Raw genomic sequence first — 19701 nt, forward strand, 5'->3', positions numbered from 1 at the left:
CCCAGTACCTCAGTTGAAAATGCAGAAATCACGGTCTTCTGTGTTACTCGCGTGGGCGTTGGAGTTGAGACTGGAGCTGTTCCTATTCGGCCATCTTGCCACAATTCTTTGGTTTTCCTTGTGTGTGAATGTCTGTTTCCCTTTCTTTCTTGAAGGATAATTTTGCTTGGTATAGAATTGTGGGTGAAGTTCTTGTATTAGCTCTTGAAAACTTATTTATAGAAATGCCAGAAAGACCAGCAAACAGCAGTAAAAACAGCACTGAGACAGTGAATTACCCAACTTTAATGGGAAATTACAGTGGCCAAATACTGCCTCTTATCTGTCTTCATCCCCCCCTATTTTGGTGAGTTTGAAATGATACATAATGCTGGGCATGGTGGCTCATGCCTGTAATCCCAGCACTTTGGGAGACTGAGGCGGGTGGATCACCTGACATCAGAAGTTTGAGACCAGCCTGACCAACATGGTGAAACCCCATCTCTACTAAAAATACAAAAAATTAGCTGGGCGTGGTGGTGGGCACCTGTAATCCCAGCTACTCAGGAGGCCAAGGCAGGAGAATCACTTGAACCTGGAGGTGGAGGTTGCAGTGGGCTGAGATCGTGCCACTTAACTCCAGCCTGGGCAATAAGAGTGAAACTCTGTGTAAAGTAAATAAATAAATAAATAGATAAGAAATATGCAGATAGCGTTATTTAATCTTGATTTGCCAGCTATTTTTTTTTTTTTTTGAGATGGAGTTTTGTTCTTGTTGCCCAGGCTGGAGTACAATAGCACGATCTTGGCTCACTGCAACCTCTGCCTCCCACGTTCAAGTGATTCTCCTACCTCAGCCTACCGAGTAGCTGGGATTACAGGCATGCACCACCACGCCTGGCTAATTTTTTTTGTATTTTTTGTAGAGACGAGGTTTCTCCATGTTGGTCAGGCTGGTCTCCAACTCTCAACCTCAGGTGATCTGCCTGCCTCTGCCTCCCAAAGTGCTGGGATTACAGGCGTGAGCGCCCAGCCTGATTCACCAGTATTTTTAGTGTCAGCTAGTGTGACTCTTTTCAAATTAAACTTTTTAGTTTGAGATAATTTTAGATTCACACACAGTTGTAAGAAATAATGCAGAGACCTGTTTATGATTTAGCCATTTCCTCCAAAGGATAACATCTTTAAAACTATAGTAAAATATCACATCCAAGGTATTGATATTGATACACTCCACAGATCTTACTGAGATGTCCCCAGGTTTACTTGTAATTAATTTGTGTTTGTCTGTTTAGTTCTTTGCAGTTTTATCACAGGTAGTTTTAATGTCTACCTCCGGCAAAGACATAGAACGTTTCTATTACTGCAAAGATGCCTCGTCTTGCCCTTTGATAATCTCATTCACTTTCCTCATGTCATCCCTTCCTTTCAACCTGCCCCATCCCTAACACCTGGTAACTACTGATCTGTTCTCTGTTTATAATTTTGTCACTTCAAGAATGTTACATTAAGGGAATGTTACAGTATGTAATTTTGGGGATTGGTGTTTTTCACTCAGTATGGTTCTCTGAAAACTCACCCAGCTTGTTGCATGTATCAGGAGTTTCCTCCTTTTTTTATTTTTTATTTTTTTTAAGACATAGTCTCCTCTGTTGCCCAGGCTGGAGTGCAGTGGCGTGATCTTGGCTTACTGCAACTTCTGCCTCCTGGATTCAAGCAATTCTCATGCCCCAGCCTCCTGAATAGCTAGGATTACAAGTGTGTGCCACCATGCCCAGCTAATTTTTGTAGTTTTTGTAGAGACAGGGTTTCACCATGTTGGCCAGGCTGGTCACAGACTCCTGACCTCAAGTCGTCTGCCTGCCCTTGCCTCCCAAAGTGCTGAGATTATAGACGTGAGCCACCGTGCCCAGCCTACCCTCCTTTTTATTTTTGATTTATATTTCATAGTATGGCTATGCCACAGTGCGTTTAGCCATTCACCCATTGAAAAGGCATCAACTTGTTTTTTTCCATTTTTGGATATTAGGAGTGAAGCCGCTATGAACAGTCATAAACAGGTTTTTCTGTAAATATCAGTTTTCATTTCTCTGTCATGAATTCCATGAGTGTAATTGCTAAGCCTTATGGTACTAGCATGTTTAGTTTTATAAGAAACTGCCAAATAGTTTTCCAGAGAGTCTGTATTATCTTCCATTTCCATTTCCACCAGCAATGTGTGAGTGATCCAGTTTCTCCACATTCATACTTCTGTTATTTCTGTTGTTCTTCCTTCTGGATGCTCTATATTTTCTTTTTTCATCAATTCCTTTCTGTTTGAATACTTTCCTTCAGCCTTTCTTTCAGGTTTCTTTAGTTTTCCTGCATTTGAAAATGTCTTTATCTTCCTTACATTCTTTAAGGATAGTTTTGCTGGGCATAGAATTTGTGGCTGAGAGTTTATTTTCCATCAACATCCTGAATGCAAGTCAGTGATAACTCTTAAAAAAAAAAAAAAAACCAAAAAACTAGCCTTTTTATTTTGAGATAATTTTGAATTCACATGTGGTTGTAAGAAACTGTACAGAGATCCCATGTGTACTTTACCCATTTTCCTCAATGATAACATCTTAAGGAACTATATCCTGCAACCAGGATATTGGCATTGATTAAATCCACATCAGTGTGTGTGTATTTAGTTCTATGAAATTTAATCATGAGTCAGTTTCATGTCCACTATTAGTTACAATACAGAACATTTCCATCATCACTACAAGGATCCTTTATATTGTTCTTTTATAGCCACAGCCACCTCCCCTGATCTCCCTTCTCTCTCATCGTGCCCTATCTTAACTACTGATAGTCAGCAATCTCACTTTGCTTGCCAGAATTTCATTATTTGAATGTTGTTACTTAAATACAACTAAATGCTGTGTAACCTTTTGAGCATGGCTTTTTTCCACTAAACATAATTTTCTCGAGATTCATACCAATTGTTGTATGCATCAATAGTTCTCCCATTTTTATTGTTGATTACTATTCCATAGTAGTGATGTATAACTGTTTATCTGTTTATTCATTGAATGACATCAGGGGTGTTTTCTATTTTTGGTCAATACAAGTAAAGCTCTATGAACATTTATGTACTGGTTTTTGTGTAAACAAGTTTGCATGCAATTTTGGGTTATATGGTACTCCATATTTAGTTTTGTAAGAAAATGCTAAGCTTTTTTTTAGAGGGGCTGTATCTTTTTTTAAAAAGACATTTATTCAGTGTAATGATCAGACTATTACATGTAGCAATCAACAGCATGGATGCAAGAAAATAAAATCTACATTAAAACTCTCTGTTGGAATGTTTTATACTTTCCACAGAACAGAAACTAAAATAACCTGTTATACAATTAGTCACAAATACAGCCCTCGAATTTTTTGCCCATACATGTGAGTATTTGTCTAAAACATCTCTTCTTCATAACAGCTAGGCCCTGCCACCACTGTGCTTGGTTCAGTTCACAAATCTGTTGTCACCTGTAGCTTCCCTGTCACTTCTCTGGCTCTCCTCTCCTGCTAAGTTTTGTTTCCTAATTAAAATCTTCTGCCACTGCCATAGCTACTGCTGCTACTGGAACCACCATAGCCACCTTGGTTTTGTGGTTTGGCAAAGTATTGGCCTCCACTACCATAGGGGCCAGAGCTTCTGCCTCCAACGTTTCCTCCCTTCATGGGTCCAAAATTTGAAGACTGTTGTAATTGCCAAAATCATTGTAGCTTCCACCACCTCCAAAATTGCTTCCATCATTACCAAATCCATTATAGCCATCCCCACTGCTACCATATCCACCATCACCACGGCTGCCACAAAGACACCATGACTACTGAAGTTTCCTCCACGATCAAAGTTGTCCTTCCCACCGAAACCACCTCCACGACCACCACCAAAGTTTCCAGAACCACTTCGACCTCTTTGGCTGGATGAAGTACTAGCCATCTCTTGCTTTGACAGGGCTTTCCTAACTTCACAGTTGTGGCCATTCACAGTATGGTATTTCTGAATGACAGTCTTATCTACGGAGTCATGGTCATCAAAGGTTACAAAGGGAAGACCCCTTTTCTTGCCACTGCCTCGGTCAGTCATGATTTCAATCACTTCAATTTTTCCATACTGTTCAAAATAATCTCTTGGGTGATGTCATTCAGTGTCTTCTTTAATGCCACCAACAAATATCTTTTTCACAGTTAAGTGGGCACCTGGTCTTTGAGAATCTTCTCTTGAGACAACTCTCTTTGGTTCCAAAACTTTTCCATCCATCTTGTGTGGCCTTGCATTTATGGCTGCATCCACCTCCTCCACAGTGGCATATGTGACAAACCCAAGGCCCCTGGAACACTTGGTGTTTGGATCTCTCATTACCACAGAGTTCATCAGCGTTCCCCATTGCTCAGAATGGCTTCACAGGCTCTCATTGGTTGTTTCAAAGCTCAACCCTCCAATGAAGAGTTTCCTCAGTTGTTGGGGCTTTTTAGGAGACTCTGACTTAGACATGACGGCAGGGAGAAGAGAGACTTTAGTGATGCTTCTTCAGCGGAGTCCATGGGCAGAAAGGCGGGGCTGTATCATCTTATCTCCTCACCAGTAACATCTGAGTGATCCAATTTCTCTGCATGCATATTTCTGCTCTTTCTCTTCTTTCTTTCTTCTCGATGCCCAAAGACCCATTTTTTTCATCATATTCTTTCTGCATAAAGATTTTCCTTTGGCCTTTCTTTAAGGGCAAGTCTATGCGGGATAAGTAATCCTAGTTTTCCTTCATGTGAGAATGTCCTTATTGCCTGTTAATTACTCGTATTAGTTTGTTTTCACACTGCTGATAAAGACGTACCCAAAACTGAGAACAAAGAGAGGTTTGATTGGACTTATAGTTCCACATGGCTGGGGAGGCCTCAGAATAATGGCAGGAGGTGAAAGGCACTTCTTACATGGTAGTGGCAAGAGAAAAATAAGGAAGAAGCAAAAGCAGAAACCCTTGATAAGCCCATCAGATCTCATGAAACTTATTCACTATCACGAGAATAGCATGGGAAAGACTGGCCCCCATGGTTCAATTACCTCCCCCTGGGTCCCTCCCACAGCATGTGGGAATTCTGGGAAATACAATTCAAGGTGAGATTTGGGTGGGGACACAGCCAAACCATATCATTACTCAAGGAGAATTTCACTATGTATAAATTCACGGTTGAGAGTTCCTAACCACTTGAAAAGTGTTCTTTCTGTAGGTATGTCAACAATTGCAGAAACCAGGCTGGAAAGCAACCCTCAGACAATGAATTACCCAATTTCTTTGGGAAATGGCAGTGGCCTATGTTCTTCCTCTTTATCTGCCGGCCTCACACCTAATTTTGGTGAGTTTCAGATGCTGCATTACAAGTGACACTATTGAATCTGGATCGATTAACATCCTTAATACAATCTAGTTGTAGCTCATTTTTAAAATTAAATTTTTATTTTTATTTTTTTGAGATGGAGTCTCACTTTGTCACCCAGGCTGGAGTGCAGTGGTGTGGTCTCGGCTCACTGCAACCTCCGCCTCCTGGGTTCAAGAGATTCTCCTGCCTCAGCCTCCTGAGTAGCTTGAACTATAAGGCACGCCACTATGCCCATCTAATTTTTGTATTTTTAGTAGAGGCGGGATTTCACCATGTTGGCCAGACTGGTCTCTAACTCCTGACCTTAGGTGATCCGCCCTCCTCGGCCTCCCAAAGTGCTGGGATTATAGGTGTGAGCCACTGTGCCCAGCCATTTTTATTTTGAAATAATTTTAGATTCACATGTATTTGTAAGAAATAATAGAAATGATCCTCTTTATGCTTTACCTTTTCTCCCAACAATACCATCTTACAAAACTATAGTAAATTAACACAACAGGATATTGACATTGATAAAATACACAGATATAACTGAGATACCCCAAGTTTTACTTATAATAATCTGTGGGTGTATCTGTATTTCTTTCTTTGCAAATTTTTTTCCATGAATAGGTTTGATTCTCACCACCACAGTCAAGACAGAACATTTCCATCACCACCAGGCTGCCTCATCTTTGATAACCACCCCCACCTCTCTCAGGTCACCCTTTTCTTCCCCATTGACTGTTCCCTAGCTCCTGACAAACACTGGCTTCTATAATTTTGTGACTTTAAGAGTGTAATATAAAGGGAATCTTATGGCAGGTAGGTTTTTTTTTGTTTTGTTTTCAGTCAGTATGATTCCGTAAACACTTATACAGGTTGTTGTGTGTATCAGCTGTTCCTCTTTTTTTTTCTGATAATCTTCCGTGATTTGGATATACAGTAGTTGTTTTTAACCATTTACCAATTGAACGCCATTATTTCCCCCTTCCCCACTCTTTGGTATTAGGACTAAACTGCTCTGAACATTCCTGTATGGTTTTTGGATAAATATAAGTTTTCATTTCTCTGTCATGAATGTCAAGAGCACAATTGCTGGGTCTTATGGTACTAGCATGTTTAGTTTTATAAGAAACTGCCAAACATTTTTCCAGAACGGCTTTACTTATATGGGTGATCCAGTTTCTCCATATTTATATTTCTACCTTTCTTTTTTCTCTCCTTCCTTTCTTTTTTTTTTTTTTTATTGAGACAGAGTCTTACTCTGTCGTCCAGGCTGGAGTGCAATGGTGTGATCTCGGCTTACTGCAACCTCAACCTCCCAAGTTCAAGCAGTTCTCCTGCCTCAGCCTCCCAAGTAGCTGGGATTACAGGCACTCACCACCATACCCAGCGAATGTTGTATTTTTAGTAGAATGGGGGTTTTGCCATGTTGCTAGGCTGGTCTTGAACTCCTGACCTCAGGGGATCCACCCACCTCGGGCTCCCAAAGTGTTGGGATTACAGGTGGAGCCACTGCACCGGCCTATATTTCTGGTCTTCTATTAGTCTTTCTTCCTTCCTGATGCTCAGGATTCCTTTCATCATATCCCTGCTGTTTTAACATTTCCTTCCCTCCCTCCCTCCTCCCTCCCCCTCCTCCCTCCCTTCCTTCCTTCCCTCCGTCCTTCCTTCCTCTCTCTTTCTCTCTCTCTTTCTTCTTCCTTTCCTTTCCTTTCCTTCTCTTCTCTTCTCTTTCTTTTCTTTCTTTCTTTTCACTCTGTCATCCAGGCTGGAGTGCAGTGGTGCGATCATGGCTCACTGCAGCCTCCACCTCCCGGGCTCGGTGATGCTCCCTCAGCCTCCTGACTCAGCTAGGACTACAGGTACTTGCTATCACTCCTGGCTAATTTTTAATTTTTTTTTTTTTGTAGAGGTGGGGTCTCATGTTATCCAGGCTGGTCTTGAATTCTGGGCTCAGGCAATCCATTTGTCTCTGCCTCCCAAAGTTTTGGGATTGTAGGCGTGAGACACTGCACCAGGCCTGGAGATTTCATATGGATAAGTCGGCTAGGAACAAATTCTTTTAGTTTTCTTTTGTTTGAGAAATGTCTTTACCTTTTTTCCAGAAGGATAGTTTTGCCTCATGTAGAATTTATGATTGAGCATTGCTTCTTGACAGTAGCTGAGAAAATATACTTATTGAAATGCCAGGAACAACAGAAACCAGCATGGAAAATAACTCTCAGACAGTGTATTACCCTCTTTATTGGGAAATACGAGTGCCCCAAATCCAGCGTCTTCAAATCTTCCCATCACTTCTAATTTTGGTGAGTTTGAAATAATGGATATCACAAGCAGCCCTATCATCTAGATTCATCAACATTCTTAATATTAATTCTTAGTGATAGCTTTTTACAAAGTAAACTTTTCATATTGAGATAGTTCAGAAATCATACACAGGTATAAGAAATAAGACAAAAAAATCCTGACTACCCTTACCTAATTTCCCCCAATAATTACATTTAGCAAAAATACAACAGAAATATTACAACCCAGGATATTCACATTTATACAAGCCACAGATCTTATAGAGATGTCCCATTTTACTTGTATTTATTTGTGTGTGTGTGTGTGTGTGTGTTTAGTACTATGCAGCTTTATTCCACAAGTAGGTTTGTGTGCCCACCACCACAGTCAAGGTAGAGATCATTTCCATCAGCACGAGGCGCTGTTGTGTTGCCTTTGATAACCACACCAACTCTCTCAGGTCACCCTTCCATAACACCTCATGACCCATTCCTAACACCTGGCTTCCACTGATCTCTTCTCTACCTCTATAATTTTGTCTCTTTCAATTGTTATATAAGTGGAATCATATTTGGAATTGGGTTTTTTTCACTCAGCTTAATTTCCTAGAGACTCGTCCAGGTTGTTTTTTCTATTAATAGTTTATTCCTATTGCTGAATAGTATGCATGTCTGGATATACTATGTTTTGTTCAACCATTCACCTGCTGAGGGACGTCTGATGGGTTTTGTGTTTTATTTTTATTTTTATTTTTTGTCTACTGTGTGTAAAGCTGCTATGAATCTTCATGTACACATTTTTGTATAAATGTAAGTTTTCATTTCTCAGCAGTTTCTTTCTTTCTATTGATGAATAGTTCCTTCCTTTCCATGGTACAGATAGGAACAGTTTTTTTTTTATTAAACCATTCATCTATTGAAAGACAGCTGGTTTTTTCTTTCAATTTTTGGATATTACAAGTAAAGCCACTTTGAACATTCATGTACTGTGTACTGGTTTTTGGGTAAATATAAGTTTTCATTTCTCTGTCATGAATACCAAGACAACAGTTGCTGAGTCGTATGGTACTAGCATGTTTAGTTTTATAAGAAACTGCCCAACAGTTTCCCAGAGAGGCTGTACTATGTTATTTCCAACAGCAATGTATGAGTGATCCAGTTTCTCCATATCTGTATTCTGATCTTTCCATATTCTTTCTTCTTTCCAGATACTCCAAGATTTCTTCTGTTGTAGTATCTTTTCTGTTGAAGGTTTTCCTATAGCCATTTTTAAAGGGTAAATCTGCGAGGGATAAATTCCTTTAATTTTCCGTTTTGTGAGGATGTTTTTATTTTCCCTTCTTTCCTGAAGGACAGTTTCACCCAGTATAAAATTCATAGTTGAGAGTTCTTTTCTTTCAGTACTTGAAAAAGTTACAGAAATGCCAGAAACAGCAGGAACTAACGTAAAAAACAATACTCAGACAGTGAATTACCCAACTTCATCAGGAAGGGGCCATAGCCAAGGTAATACCTCTTTATCGCTCTCCATTCCTCCCAAGTTTGGTGAGTTTGAAATTATACATGTTATTAGTAGCACTGTTTAATCTACATCCATCAAAGTCCTTAATGTAAAACTAGCGGTAGTTTTTTAAACTAAACTTTTAATTTTGTGGCCATTTAAGATATACAGGTAGTTGTAAGAAATAATGCAGAGAAATACCCCTTCCACTTTACCTATTCCTCCCAACAATAACATCTTGCAAAACTGTACAGAACATCACAACCAGAATATTGACAATGATATTATCCACACATCTTATTGAGATCTCCCACTTAATTGTGTTAAATGGTTGTGTGCATTTAGTTCTACCTAGTTTGTCACATGAGTAGGTTTGATCCCATTGCCATGATCAAGATACACATTTCCATGATTACCAAGATGCCTCATTTTACTCTTTCTTTTTTCTTCTTTTCTTTTCTCTTTTCTTTTCTTTTCTTTTGAGACAGAGTCTCAAAAATCTCCATCTGTTGCCCAGGCTGGAGTGCAATGGTACAGTCTCAACTCACTGCAACCTCCGCCTCCTGGGTTCAAGCGATTCTCGTGCCTCAGCCTCCCAAGTTCCTGGGGTTACAGGCATGTGCCACCACACCAAGCTAGTTTTTGTATTTTTTGGTAGAGACAGGGTTTCACTGTGTTGGCCAGGCTGGTCTTGAACTCCTGGCCTCAAGTGATCTGCCTGCTTCGGCATCCCAAAGTGCTGGGATTACAGGCATGAGCCACTGCACCCAACTCTGGCTGTTTTTTTTTTTTTTTTTTTAATAGTTTTGTAGAGATGGGATTTCACCATGTTGCCCAGGCTTGCCTCCAACTCCTGGCACCAAGTGATCCACCTGCCTTGGCCTCCTAAAGTGCTGGGATTACAGGCGTGAGCCACCACGCCCGGCCCATCTTGCTCTTTTATAACCACACCTGCCTCAGTACATAATTCCCCGAATATTCATCTGATCGGCTGGATGTATGAGTGGTCCTTATTTTTTATTGTGGACACTATTCCATGGTATGGATGTTTCACAGTTGGCTTATTCATTCATCCATTGGAAGATATCGCGGCTGTTTCTAGTTTTGACTGTTGCAAGTAAAGTTGCGATGGCCACTGATGTACAGATTTTTGTATAAACATAAGTTTTGATTTCTCTTGGATAAATGTCCAAGAGTGAAAAGGCTTGGTTGTATAGTAATTGCATGTTTAGTTTTATAAGAAACTGCCAAATGGTGTTCCAGAGAGACTGTATCATTTTACATTCTCCCCAATTACGTATGAATGATCCGGTTTCTCCACATGCATATTTCCCCTGCTTTCATTGTTTTTTCTTCATTTTTGATGCTCCAAGATTGCTTTTTCATCATTCTTTCTGTTTGAAGATTTTCCTTTAGCCATTCTTAAGTGTATGTCAGCTAGTGACAAACACTTTAGTTTTCCCTCATGTGAGAATGTCTTTATCTTCTCTATATTTGAAGGATACTTTTGCCTGATGTAGAATTCATGATTGAGATTTATTGTCTTTCAATATTTGAAATATTTTATTTATAGAAACATTGGGAAAAGCACGAACCAGCTCAGTAAAGAGGTCTGTGAAAACAAATTACCGACCTTTATTAGAAAACAACAGTCGCCAGAATGTTTCCTCATTATATATCACAGCGTCCCTTGCAATTTCAGTGAGTTTGAAATGATACTTGCTATATGTAGCACTATTTAATCTAGATTGATTAGCATCCGTAGTGCAAGATATTGGTAGCTTTTTCTAATTAAAGTTTTTATTTTCAGAAAAATTTAGCTACACATGCAGTTATAATAAATAATACAGAGAAATCTGTTTCCATTACCACTTTTCCCCAAAAGTAACATCTTGCAAAACTATAAGAAATTATCACAAACAGGATGTTGACGTGATACCTTCTGCAGATATTATTGAGATGTCCCCAGTTTACTTGTATTTATTTGTGTGCATGTGTATGTATGTGTTTTAGTTCAGTTTTTATCATATGTCTAATTAGGTTCATGTATCCTCTACCACAGGCAAGCCCCCAAATGGTTCCTTCTTTTTTGTTGCTGAGTACTATTCCATGGTGTAGATGTGCCGTGGTTTGTTTATCTTTTCAGGTATTGAAAGACATCTAGATTGTTTCCTGGTTTTGGCTATTAGAAGTAAAGCTGCTATGAACACTCATACACCATATAGGTTTTGTGTGAACACAAGTTTTCATTTCTCTGAGATACTGCCCAAGAGTGCAGTTGCTGGGTCCTATGGTAATGGTGTGTTTAGTTTTATAAAATACTGCCAAGTTGTTTTCCAGAGTGTCTATACCATTTTCTACCCCCACCAGCAACGTGTGAGTGACCTAGTTTCTCCATGCCCATATTTCTGCTCTTTGTGTGGTTCGTTCTCCTTCCTGATGCTGCAAGATTCCTTCCTTAATCATATCCTTTCAGTTTGAAGATCTTCGTTTAGTTGTCCTTTAAGGGTAAGTCAGCCAGTGACCACTTTTTAAAGTTTTTCTTCGTCTGAGAATGTCTTTGTTTTTCTTTTATTCCTGAAGGATAGTTTCTCCTGATATAAAAAACATGGTTGAGATTTCTTGTCTTTCAGCACTAGAAAATGTTTTACATATTGAAATGTTGTTCAAAACAGAATCTGGCCCACAAATGAATTCTGGGACAATGAGTTACTCAACTGTAATGAAAAATAGCTGTGACCAAGATGATGCTTCAGCATCTGCCTGCCTCACACCCAGTTTTGGTGAGTTTGAACGATATATGTTATAAGTAGCACTCTTTAATCTGGATTGAAAGAATACAGAGAGATCTTGTGTACCTTTACCCAGTTTCCCCAATAGTACTGTTTTACAAAAATATAGTAAAATATCACAACTAGGGTTTTGACGTTGATACAATCACCAAATCTATTCAGATGTCCTCGGCTTTTCATGTATTCATTTGTATGTGTGTGAGTGTGTGTGTGTGTGTGTGTGTGTGTGTGTGTCAGAGAGAGAGAGAGAGAGAGAGAGAATAAGAGAGTATCCAGTTGTCTGGAATTTTATGACATCTGCGTTCACTCATAAATAAACCTAACTGTATCTAGTCATAATAACAGAACTGTCCCATGACTTCCAGGAACTCTCTTACTGACTTTTTATAACCATATCTACTCCTTCATGTCATTCCCTCCCTGGCCTCATCTTTATCCCATACAACTACTAGTATGTTTTCCCTTTTTATAATTTTGTCATTGTAAGAATGGACTGATACACCATTGGATTGATAAATGGACTGATATACCATTTAACCTTTTGAGATTGCATTTTCCCACATAGCATAATTCCCTGGAGATTCATACAAGTTTTTGTGTATATCAGAAATGTCTTCCTTTTTATTGCTGAGTACCATTTCATGGTATGGATTTATCATGGCTTGTCACCCACTGAAGGACATCTAGATTGTTGTTTTTGGCTGTTACAAGTAAAGCAGCTATGAGAACCAGAGTACAGGTTTTGTGTGAACATAATGTTTTTCATTTTTCTGTGATAAATGCCCGAGTGCAATTAACTGCTGGGTGGTATAGTAATTGCATGTATAGTTTAATAAGAAACTGTCAACTATTTCCAGAGTGGCTGTGCCATTTTACATTCCATCAGCAGTGTATGAGTGATTCAGTTTCTCTGCATTCTTACCAACATTTGGTATGTTTGCTTTTTTTTTTTTTTTGAGATGGAGTCTCGCTCTGTCACCCAGGCTGGAGTGCAGTGGTGCGATCTCGGCTCATGCAACCTCTGTCTTCTGGGTTCAAGCGATTCTCCTGCCTCAGCCTCCCGAGTAGCTGGGACTATAGGCATATGCCACCATGCCTGGCTAATTTTTTGTATTTTTAAGTAGAGACGGGGTTTCACTAGCGAGGATGGTTTCAATCTCCTGACCTCATGATCTGCCCACCGCTTAGCCATTCTGATAGGTATATGGTAATATTTCATTGAGGGTTTAATATGCATTGGCCTTTCGAAATGATGTACGGCTCTTCATGTGCTAATTTTCTATCTGCATATCCTCTTCTTTGAAATATCTATTCTTGTCTTACAGTAATGTTTGCTTTTATATGCTTACATTTTGAGAGTTACTTAATTGAAATGATCATACAATTTTTGTTCTTCATTATGTTCACATGATGTATCACATTGATTGATTTGTGTATGTTGAACCATCCTTGACTCCCTGGGATCAATCCCATTTGGTCATGATGAATGATCTTTTTGAGACAGTCTCTGTTACCCAGACTGGAGTGCAGTGACATGATCATGGCTCACTGCCACCTTGACACCCCCAGGCTCAAATGATCCTCCCAACTCAGCCTCCCAAGTAGCTGGGACTACAGGGATGAACAACCATGCCTGGCTAATTTTTAAATTTTTTTGTAGAGACAAAGTCTTGCTATATTGCCTAGGCTGGTCTCAATCTCCTGGGCTCAAGCAGTCTTCCGGCCTCGGCCTCCCAAAGTACTAGGATTGTAGGCATGAGACCCCATGGCCATCCCTGAATGATTTTTTATTTTTATTTTTGAGACGGAGTCTCTTTCTGTCACCCAGGCTGGAGTGCGGTGGCACAATCTTGGCCCACTGCGACCTCTGCCTGCCGGGTTCAGGTAATTCTTCTGCCTCAGCCTCTTGAGTAACTGCGACTACAGGCGTGCGCCACCATGCCTGGCCATTTTTTTGTATTTTTAGTAGAGATGGGGTTTCACCATGCTGGCCAGGCTGGCCTCGAACTCCTGACCTCGTGATCCCCTGCCTTGGCCTCCCAAAGTGCTAGGATTACAGGCATGAGCCACTGCACCTGGCTGATCTTTTTAATGTATTGTTGAATTCTGTTTCCTAGTATTTTGTTGAGGGTTTTTGCATTGGTATTTATCAGAGATATTGGCCTGTGGTTTTCTTTTTTTGATGTGTCTTTGTCTAGCTTTGGTATCAGGGTAATACTGACCTTGTACAATGAGTTTGAAGTATTCCTTCCTCCTCTATTTTGGGAATAGTTTGAGTAGGATTGGTATTAATTCTCTAAATATTTGGTAGAATTCAGCAGTGAAGCCATTGGGTCTTGAGCTTTTTTACTGGGAGAATTCTGTTATGGCTTCAGTCTCATTACTTGTTATTTATCTGTTCAGGTTTTGAATTCCTTCATGGTTCAAACTTGATAGGTGTATGGTCTAAGAATTTATACATTTCCTCTAGATTTTCCAGTTTGTTGGCATGCGGTTGCTCATGGTAGCCGCTAATGATCCTTTGAATTTCTGCGGTATCAGTTGTATGTCTCTTTTAAATCTCTGGTTTTATTTATTTGGATCTTGTCTCTTTCTTAGTTAGTCTGGCTTAAAGGTTTGCCAATTTATATGTCTTTTCAGAAAAGCAACTTTTTCTTTCATTTAATCTTTTGTATTGTTTTCTTCATTTTAAATTATTTTGCTTCTGCTCTGATCTTTATTATTATTTTCTTCTACTAATTCTGGGCATGGTTTGCTCTTCCTTCCCTAGTTCTTTAAGATACATCATTACGTTATTTATTTGAAGTTTTTCTTCTTTTTTGATGTAGGCGCTTTTAGCTATAAATTTCTCTCTTAGTACTGCTTTTGCTCTATCCCATAGGTTTTGGTATGCTGTGTTTCCATTACCATTTGTTTCAGGATTTTTTTTTCAATTTCCTTCTTAATTTCTTCATTGACCATTCATTTACCATTGACCACTGATCATTTAAGAACATATTATTTAATTTTCATGTATAGTTTCCCAATTCTCCATTACTGATTTCTGACTTTATCCATTGTAGTCAGAGAAGATGCTTGAATTGAGTAATTTTTCAATTCTTTTGAATATTTTCAGACTTATTTTGTGACACATATGGTCAATCCTTGAGAGTGATTCATGTGCTGAGGAGAAATATTAATAGGTATTTAGAACACCTGCAGAATATACATTATATATATCTGTGAAATGTTCATAGCTATTAGATCCATTGGTCTATAGTATAGATTAAATCTGATATTTCTTTGTTGATATTCTGGCTGAATGATCTGTCCAGTGCTGAAAGTGAGGTGTTGAAGTCTCCAGCTATTACTGTATTGTGGCCTATCTCTCTCTTTAGCTCTAATAATATTTGCTTTATATATGTGGGTGCACCAGTGTTGGGTGCATGGAGATTTACAATTGTTGTATCCTTTTGCTGAATTGACCACTTAATCATTATGTAATGGTCTCCTTTGTCTCTTCTTACAGCTTTTTGTCTTGAAATCTATTTTGTTTGATATAAGTACAGCTACTCCTACTCTTTTTTGGTTTCCATTGGCATGGAATATCTTTTTCCATCCCTTTATTTTCAGCATATCTTTACAGGTGAAGTGTGCTTCTTGTACACAACAGATCATTGTTTCTTGCTTTTCTTATCCATTCGGCCACTCTATCTTTTGACTGGAGAGTTTAGTCCATTTACATTTAATTTTTTTTATTGGTAAGTTGAGACTTTTTCCTGCCATTTTGTTATTTGTTCTCTGGTTGTTTTTTTGGTCTTCTCTTCCTTCCTTCTTTCCTTCCTTCCTGTCTTCCTTTTAGTGAAGGTAACTTTTTTCTGGTGGCATGGTTTAATTTCTTGTTCTATTTTTTTGTGTCTCCATTGTATCTTTTTTTTTTTTTCCAGACAGAGTCTTGCTCTGTTGCCCAGGCTGGAGTGCAGTGGCACGATCTTGACTCACTGTACCCTTGACTTCCCAGGCTCAAGAGATCTCCCCACCTCAGCCTCCAAAGTAGCTTGGACTACAGGCATGTTCCACCACACCCAGATAACTTTTTGTATTTCTTGTAGTGATGGGGTTTTGTCATGTTTCCCAGGCTGAACTTTTCTTGAACTCCTAGGCTCAAGTGATCCTCCCACCTTGGCCTCCCAAAGTGCTGGAATTATGGGCATGAACCACCATGCCCAGCCTCATCGTATGTTTTTTGCTTTGAGGTTACCATGAGGTTTGCAAATACTCTTATAACCCATTATTTTAAACTAATGACAACTTAACACTGATTGCATAAACCAGCCAACAAGCAAAAAGAAAACTAATGAAAACTACACTTTAACTTAATTTCCCTTTTTAACTTTTTGTTTTCTCTGTATGTCTTATTGTACTATGTCTTTTTTTTTTTTTTCCGATGGAGTTTCCCTCTTTTCACCCAGGCTGGAGTGCAATGGGGTGATCTTGGCTCACTGCAGCCTCTGCCTCCCGGGTTCAAGCAGTTCTCCTGCCCCAGCCTCCTGAGTAGCAGGGATTACTGGCATCCGCCACCATGCCCGGCTACTTGTTGTATTTTTAGTAGAGTCGGGGTTTCACCATGTTGGGCAGGCTGATCTCAAACTCCTGACTTCAGGTGATCTGCCCGTCTCGGCCTCCCAAAGTGCTGGGATTACAGGTGTCAACCACTGCACCCGGCCTGTACTGTCTATGTCTTGAAAAGTGTTGTAATTATTATTTTTGATTGGGTCATCATTTAGTCTTTCTACTTAAGAGTATTTTACACAGCACAATTGCAGTGTTATAATACTCTGTGTGTTGTTATTACTAGTAAGTTTATATACTTCAGATAATTAATTATTGGTAATTAATGTCTTTTTCTTTCAGATTGAAGAACTCTCTTTAGCATTTCTTATATTATAGATCTGCTGTTGATGAAATCTGTCAGCTTTTGTTTGTCTGGGAAAGTCTTTATTTCTCTGTCATGCTTGAAGGATGTTTTCACCGGATATACTATTCTAGGATAAATTTTTTTTCCTTCAGCACTTTAAATATGTCGTGAAACTCTCTCCTGGTCTGTAAGATTTCCACTGAAAAGTCTGCTGCCCGTCATATTAGAGGTCTTTGTATGTTGTTTGTTTCTTTTCTCTTACTGCTTTTAGGATCTTTTTGTAATCCTTGACCTTTGAGAGTTTGATTGTTAAATATCTTGAGGTAGTCTTCTTCAGGTGAAATCTGCTTGCTATTCTATAAACTTGTACCTGGATATTCTTTCTCTAAGTTTGGAAAGTTGTCTGTTATTATTATTATTTTTGAGACAGAGTCTTGCTCTGTCACCTAGGCTGGAGTGCAGTGGTGTGATCTCAGCTCACTGCAACCTCCACTTCCCGGGTTCAAGTGATTCTCGTGCCTCAGCCTCCTAAGTAGCTGAGATTACAGGCATATGCCACCATGCCTGGCTAATTTTTTGTATTTTTAGTAGAAATGGGGTTCATCATGTTGCCCAGGCTAATCTTGAACTCCTGAGCTCAGGCAGTCTGCCTGCTTTGGCCTCCCAAAGTGCTAGGATTGCAGGCATGAGCCACTGCGCTTAGCAAATTTTTTTGAATAAACTTTCTACCCCATCTTTCTCTTGATGTCCTCTTTAAGGCCAATAACTCTTAGATTTGCCTTTTGAGGCTGTTTTCTAGATCTTGTGGACATGCTTCATTCTTTTTTCTTTTGTCTTTTTTGTATTTCAAATAGCCTGTCTTCAAGCTCACTAATTCTTTCTTCTGCTTGATCAGTTCTTCTATTAAGAGACCCTGATGCATTCTTCAGTATGTCGACCGCATTTTTCAAGTCCAGAATTTCTGCTTGATACTTTTTATTTCAATCTCTTTGTTAAACTTATCTGATAGAATTATGAATTCCTTCTTCGTGTTATCTTAAATTTCTTTGAGTTTCCTTAAAACAGCTATTTGGAATTCTGTGTTGGAAAGGCCGGATATCTCTGTTTCTCTGGGATTGGTCTGGTGCCTTATTTCATTCGTTTGGTGAGGTCATGTCTTCCTGGATGGAGTTGATGCTTGTGGATGTTCATCTGTCTGGGCATTGAAGAGTTAGATATTTATTGTTGTCTTTGCAGTCTGGGCTTACTTGTGCCATCCTTCTTGGAAAGGCTTTCCAGATATTCGAAGGGACTTGGGTGTTGTGATCTAAGTTTTTGGTCACTGAAGCCATATCTGTATCGGGGGCACCCCAAGCCCAGTAATGCAGTGGCTCTTGAAGACTTGTAGAGGTGCCGTCTTGGTGATCTTGGTTAAGATCCAGAAGAATTCTCTGGATTACCAGGCAGAGACTCTTGTTCTTTTTTTGAGATGGAGTCTCACTCTGTTGCCCAGGCTGGAGTGCAGTGGCACAATCTCAGCTCACTGCAGTCTCCACCTCCCGGGTTCAAGCGATTCTCTTGCCTCAGCCTCCCGAGTAGCTGGGATTACAGGTGTGCATCACCATGCCTAGCTAATTTTGTATTTTTAGTAGAGGCAGGGTTTCACCATGGTGGCCAGGCTGGTCTGGAACTCCTGACCTCAGGTGATCTGCCCGCCTCAGCCTCCCAAAGTGCTGGGATTATAGGAATGAGCCACTGCGCCTGGCCTCTTCCCTTACGTTCTTCCAAACAAAGGAGTCTGTCTCTGTGGTGAGCTGCCTGGAGCTGGGGGAGGGGTGACACAAACACCCCTGTGGCCAACACCACTGGGACTGTGCTGGGTCAGACCTGAAGCCAGCAGAACCCTGAGTCTTGCCCAAGGCTCGCTGTAACCACTACCTGGCTACAGCGTGTGTTTGCTCAAGACCCTCGGCCTCTACAATCAGTAGGTGGTGAAGCCAGCCAGGCTTGTGTCCTTCCCTTCAGGGCGGTGAGTTCTCTTCAGCCCTGGGCAGGTCCAGAGATGCCAATCAGAAACCGGGGCCTGGAGCTGGAGACCTCAGGAATCTACCTGGTGCTCTATTCTACTGTGGCTGAGCTGGCACCCAAGCCACAAGACAAAGTCCTTCCCACTCTTCCCTCCTATTTCTACAAGCAGAGAAGTCTCTCCTTGTGGCCACCACTGCCACAGGCCCACAGAGGGTACCGCCAGGCCACCGCTGCTGTTCACTCAGCTTATGGTGAATGCTGCCAGGCCTGGGACTCACTCTTCAGGGCAGTGGGCTTCCCTCTGGCCCAGGGTAGGCCCAGAAATGCCATCTAAGAGCCAAGGCCTGGAATCAGGGACCCCAAGAGCCCACTTGGTACCCTACCCCACTGTGGCTGAGCTGGGACCTAAGCTGATTTTGGATTTCTTATAAGGTGCTTTTTTTGTGTAGATAGTTGTTAAATTTGATGTTCTTGTGGGTAGAACAATCGGTGGAGACTTCTATTTAGCTATCTTGCTCCCGAGCTGTGTCCTGTGTATTTTTAAATTTCCTTGGAGAATTCTCTTTGACATGTGGATTATTTAGGAGTTTGCTGTTTAATTTCCAAGTGTTTGTAGATTTTTCTCTTGTCTGTTATTGATTTCTAGTTTGGTTCCACTGTGGTCAGAAAATATACTCTATATGATTTCAATTCTTTTAGATTTATTGAGGTTTTTTCCTCTGGCTCAGGATGTGGTCTGTCTTGGTGAATGTTTCATAGGCATTTAAAAAAAATGTGTATTCTGCTTTTATTAGATGGAATGTTCTATAATGAAAATCCTGTTGGTTGTGTGTGTTACTCAGTCTTCTC

General features: G+C 40.1%; 1 protein-coding gene across 1 annotated transcript in view; it reads left to right on the plus strand.

Annotated features, from left to right (window-relative positions):
• Positions 1-19701, plus strand: part of BEND2 (BEN domain containing 2) — a 62898-nt gene that overhangs the window by 23560 nt on the left and 19637 nt on the right. Inside the window, 6 exon segments of the mRNA XM_033200842.1 lie at positions 223-307; positions 309-350; positions 443-444; positions 7537-7608; positions 7611-7676; positions 11832-11939. Coding sequence (XP_033056733.1) covers positions 223-307; positions 309-350; positions 443-444; positions 7537-7608; positions 7611-7676; positions 11832-11939 — 375 coding nt within the window.

This window comes from Trachypithecus francoisi, unplaced genomic scaffold (genome assembly GCF_009764315.1).
Source record: "Trachypithecus francoisi isolate TF-2019V2 unplaced genomic scaffold, Tfra_2.0 Lachesis_group6, whole genome shotgun sequence".
NCBI classification, from domain to species: domain Eukaryota; kingdom Metazoa; phylum Chordata; class Mammalia; order Primates; family Cercopithecidae; genus Trachypithecus; species Trachypithecus francoisi.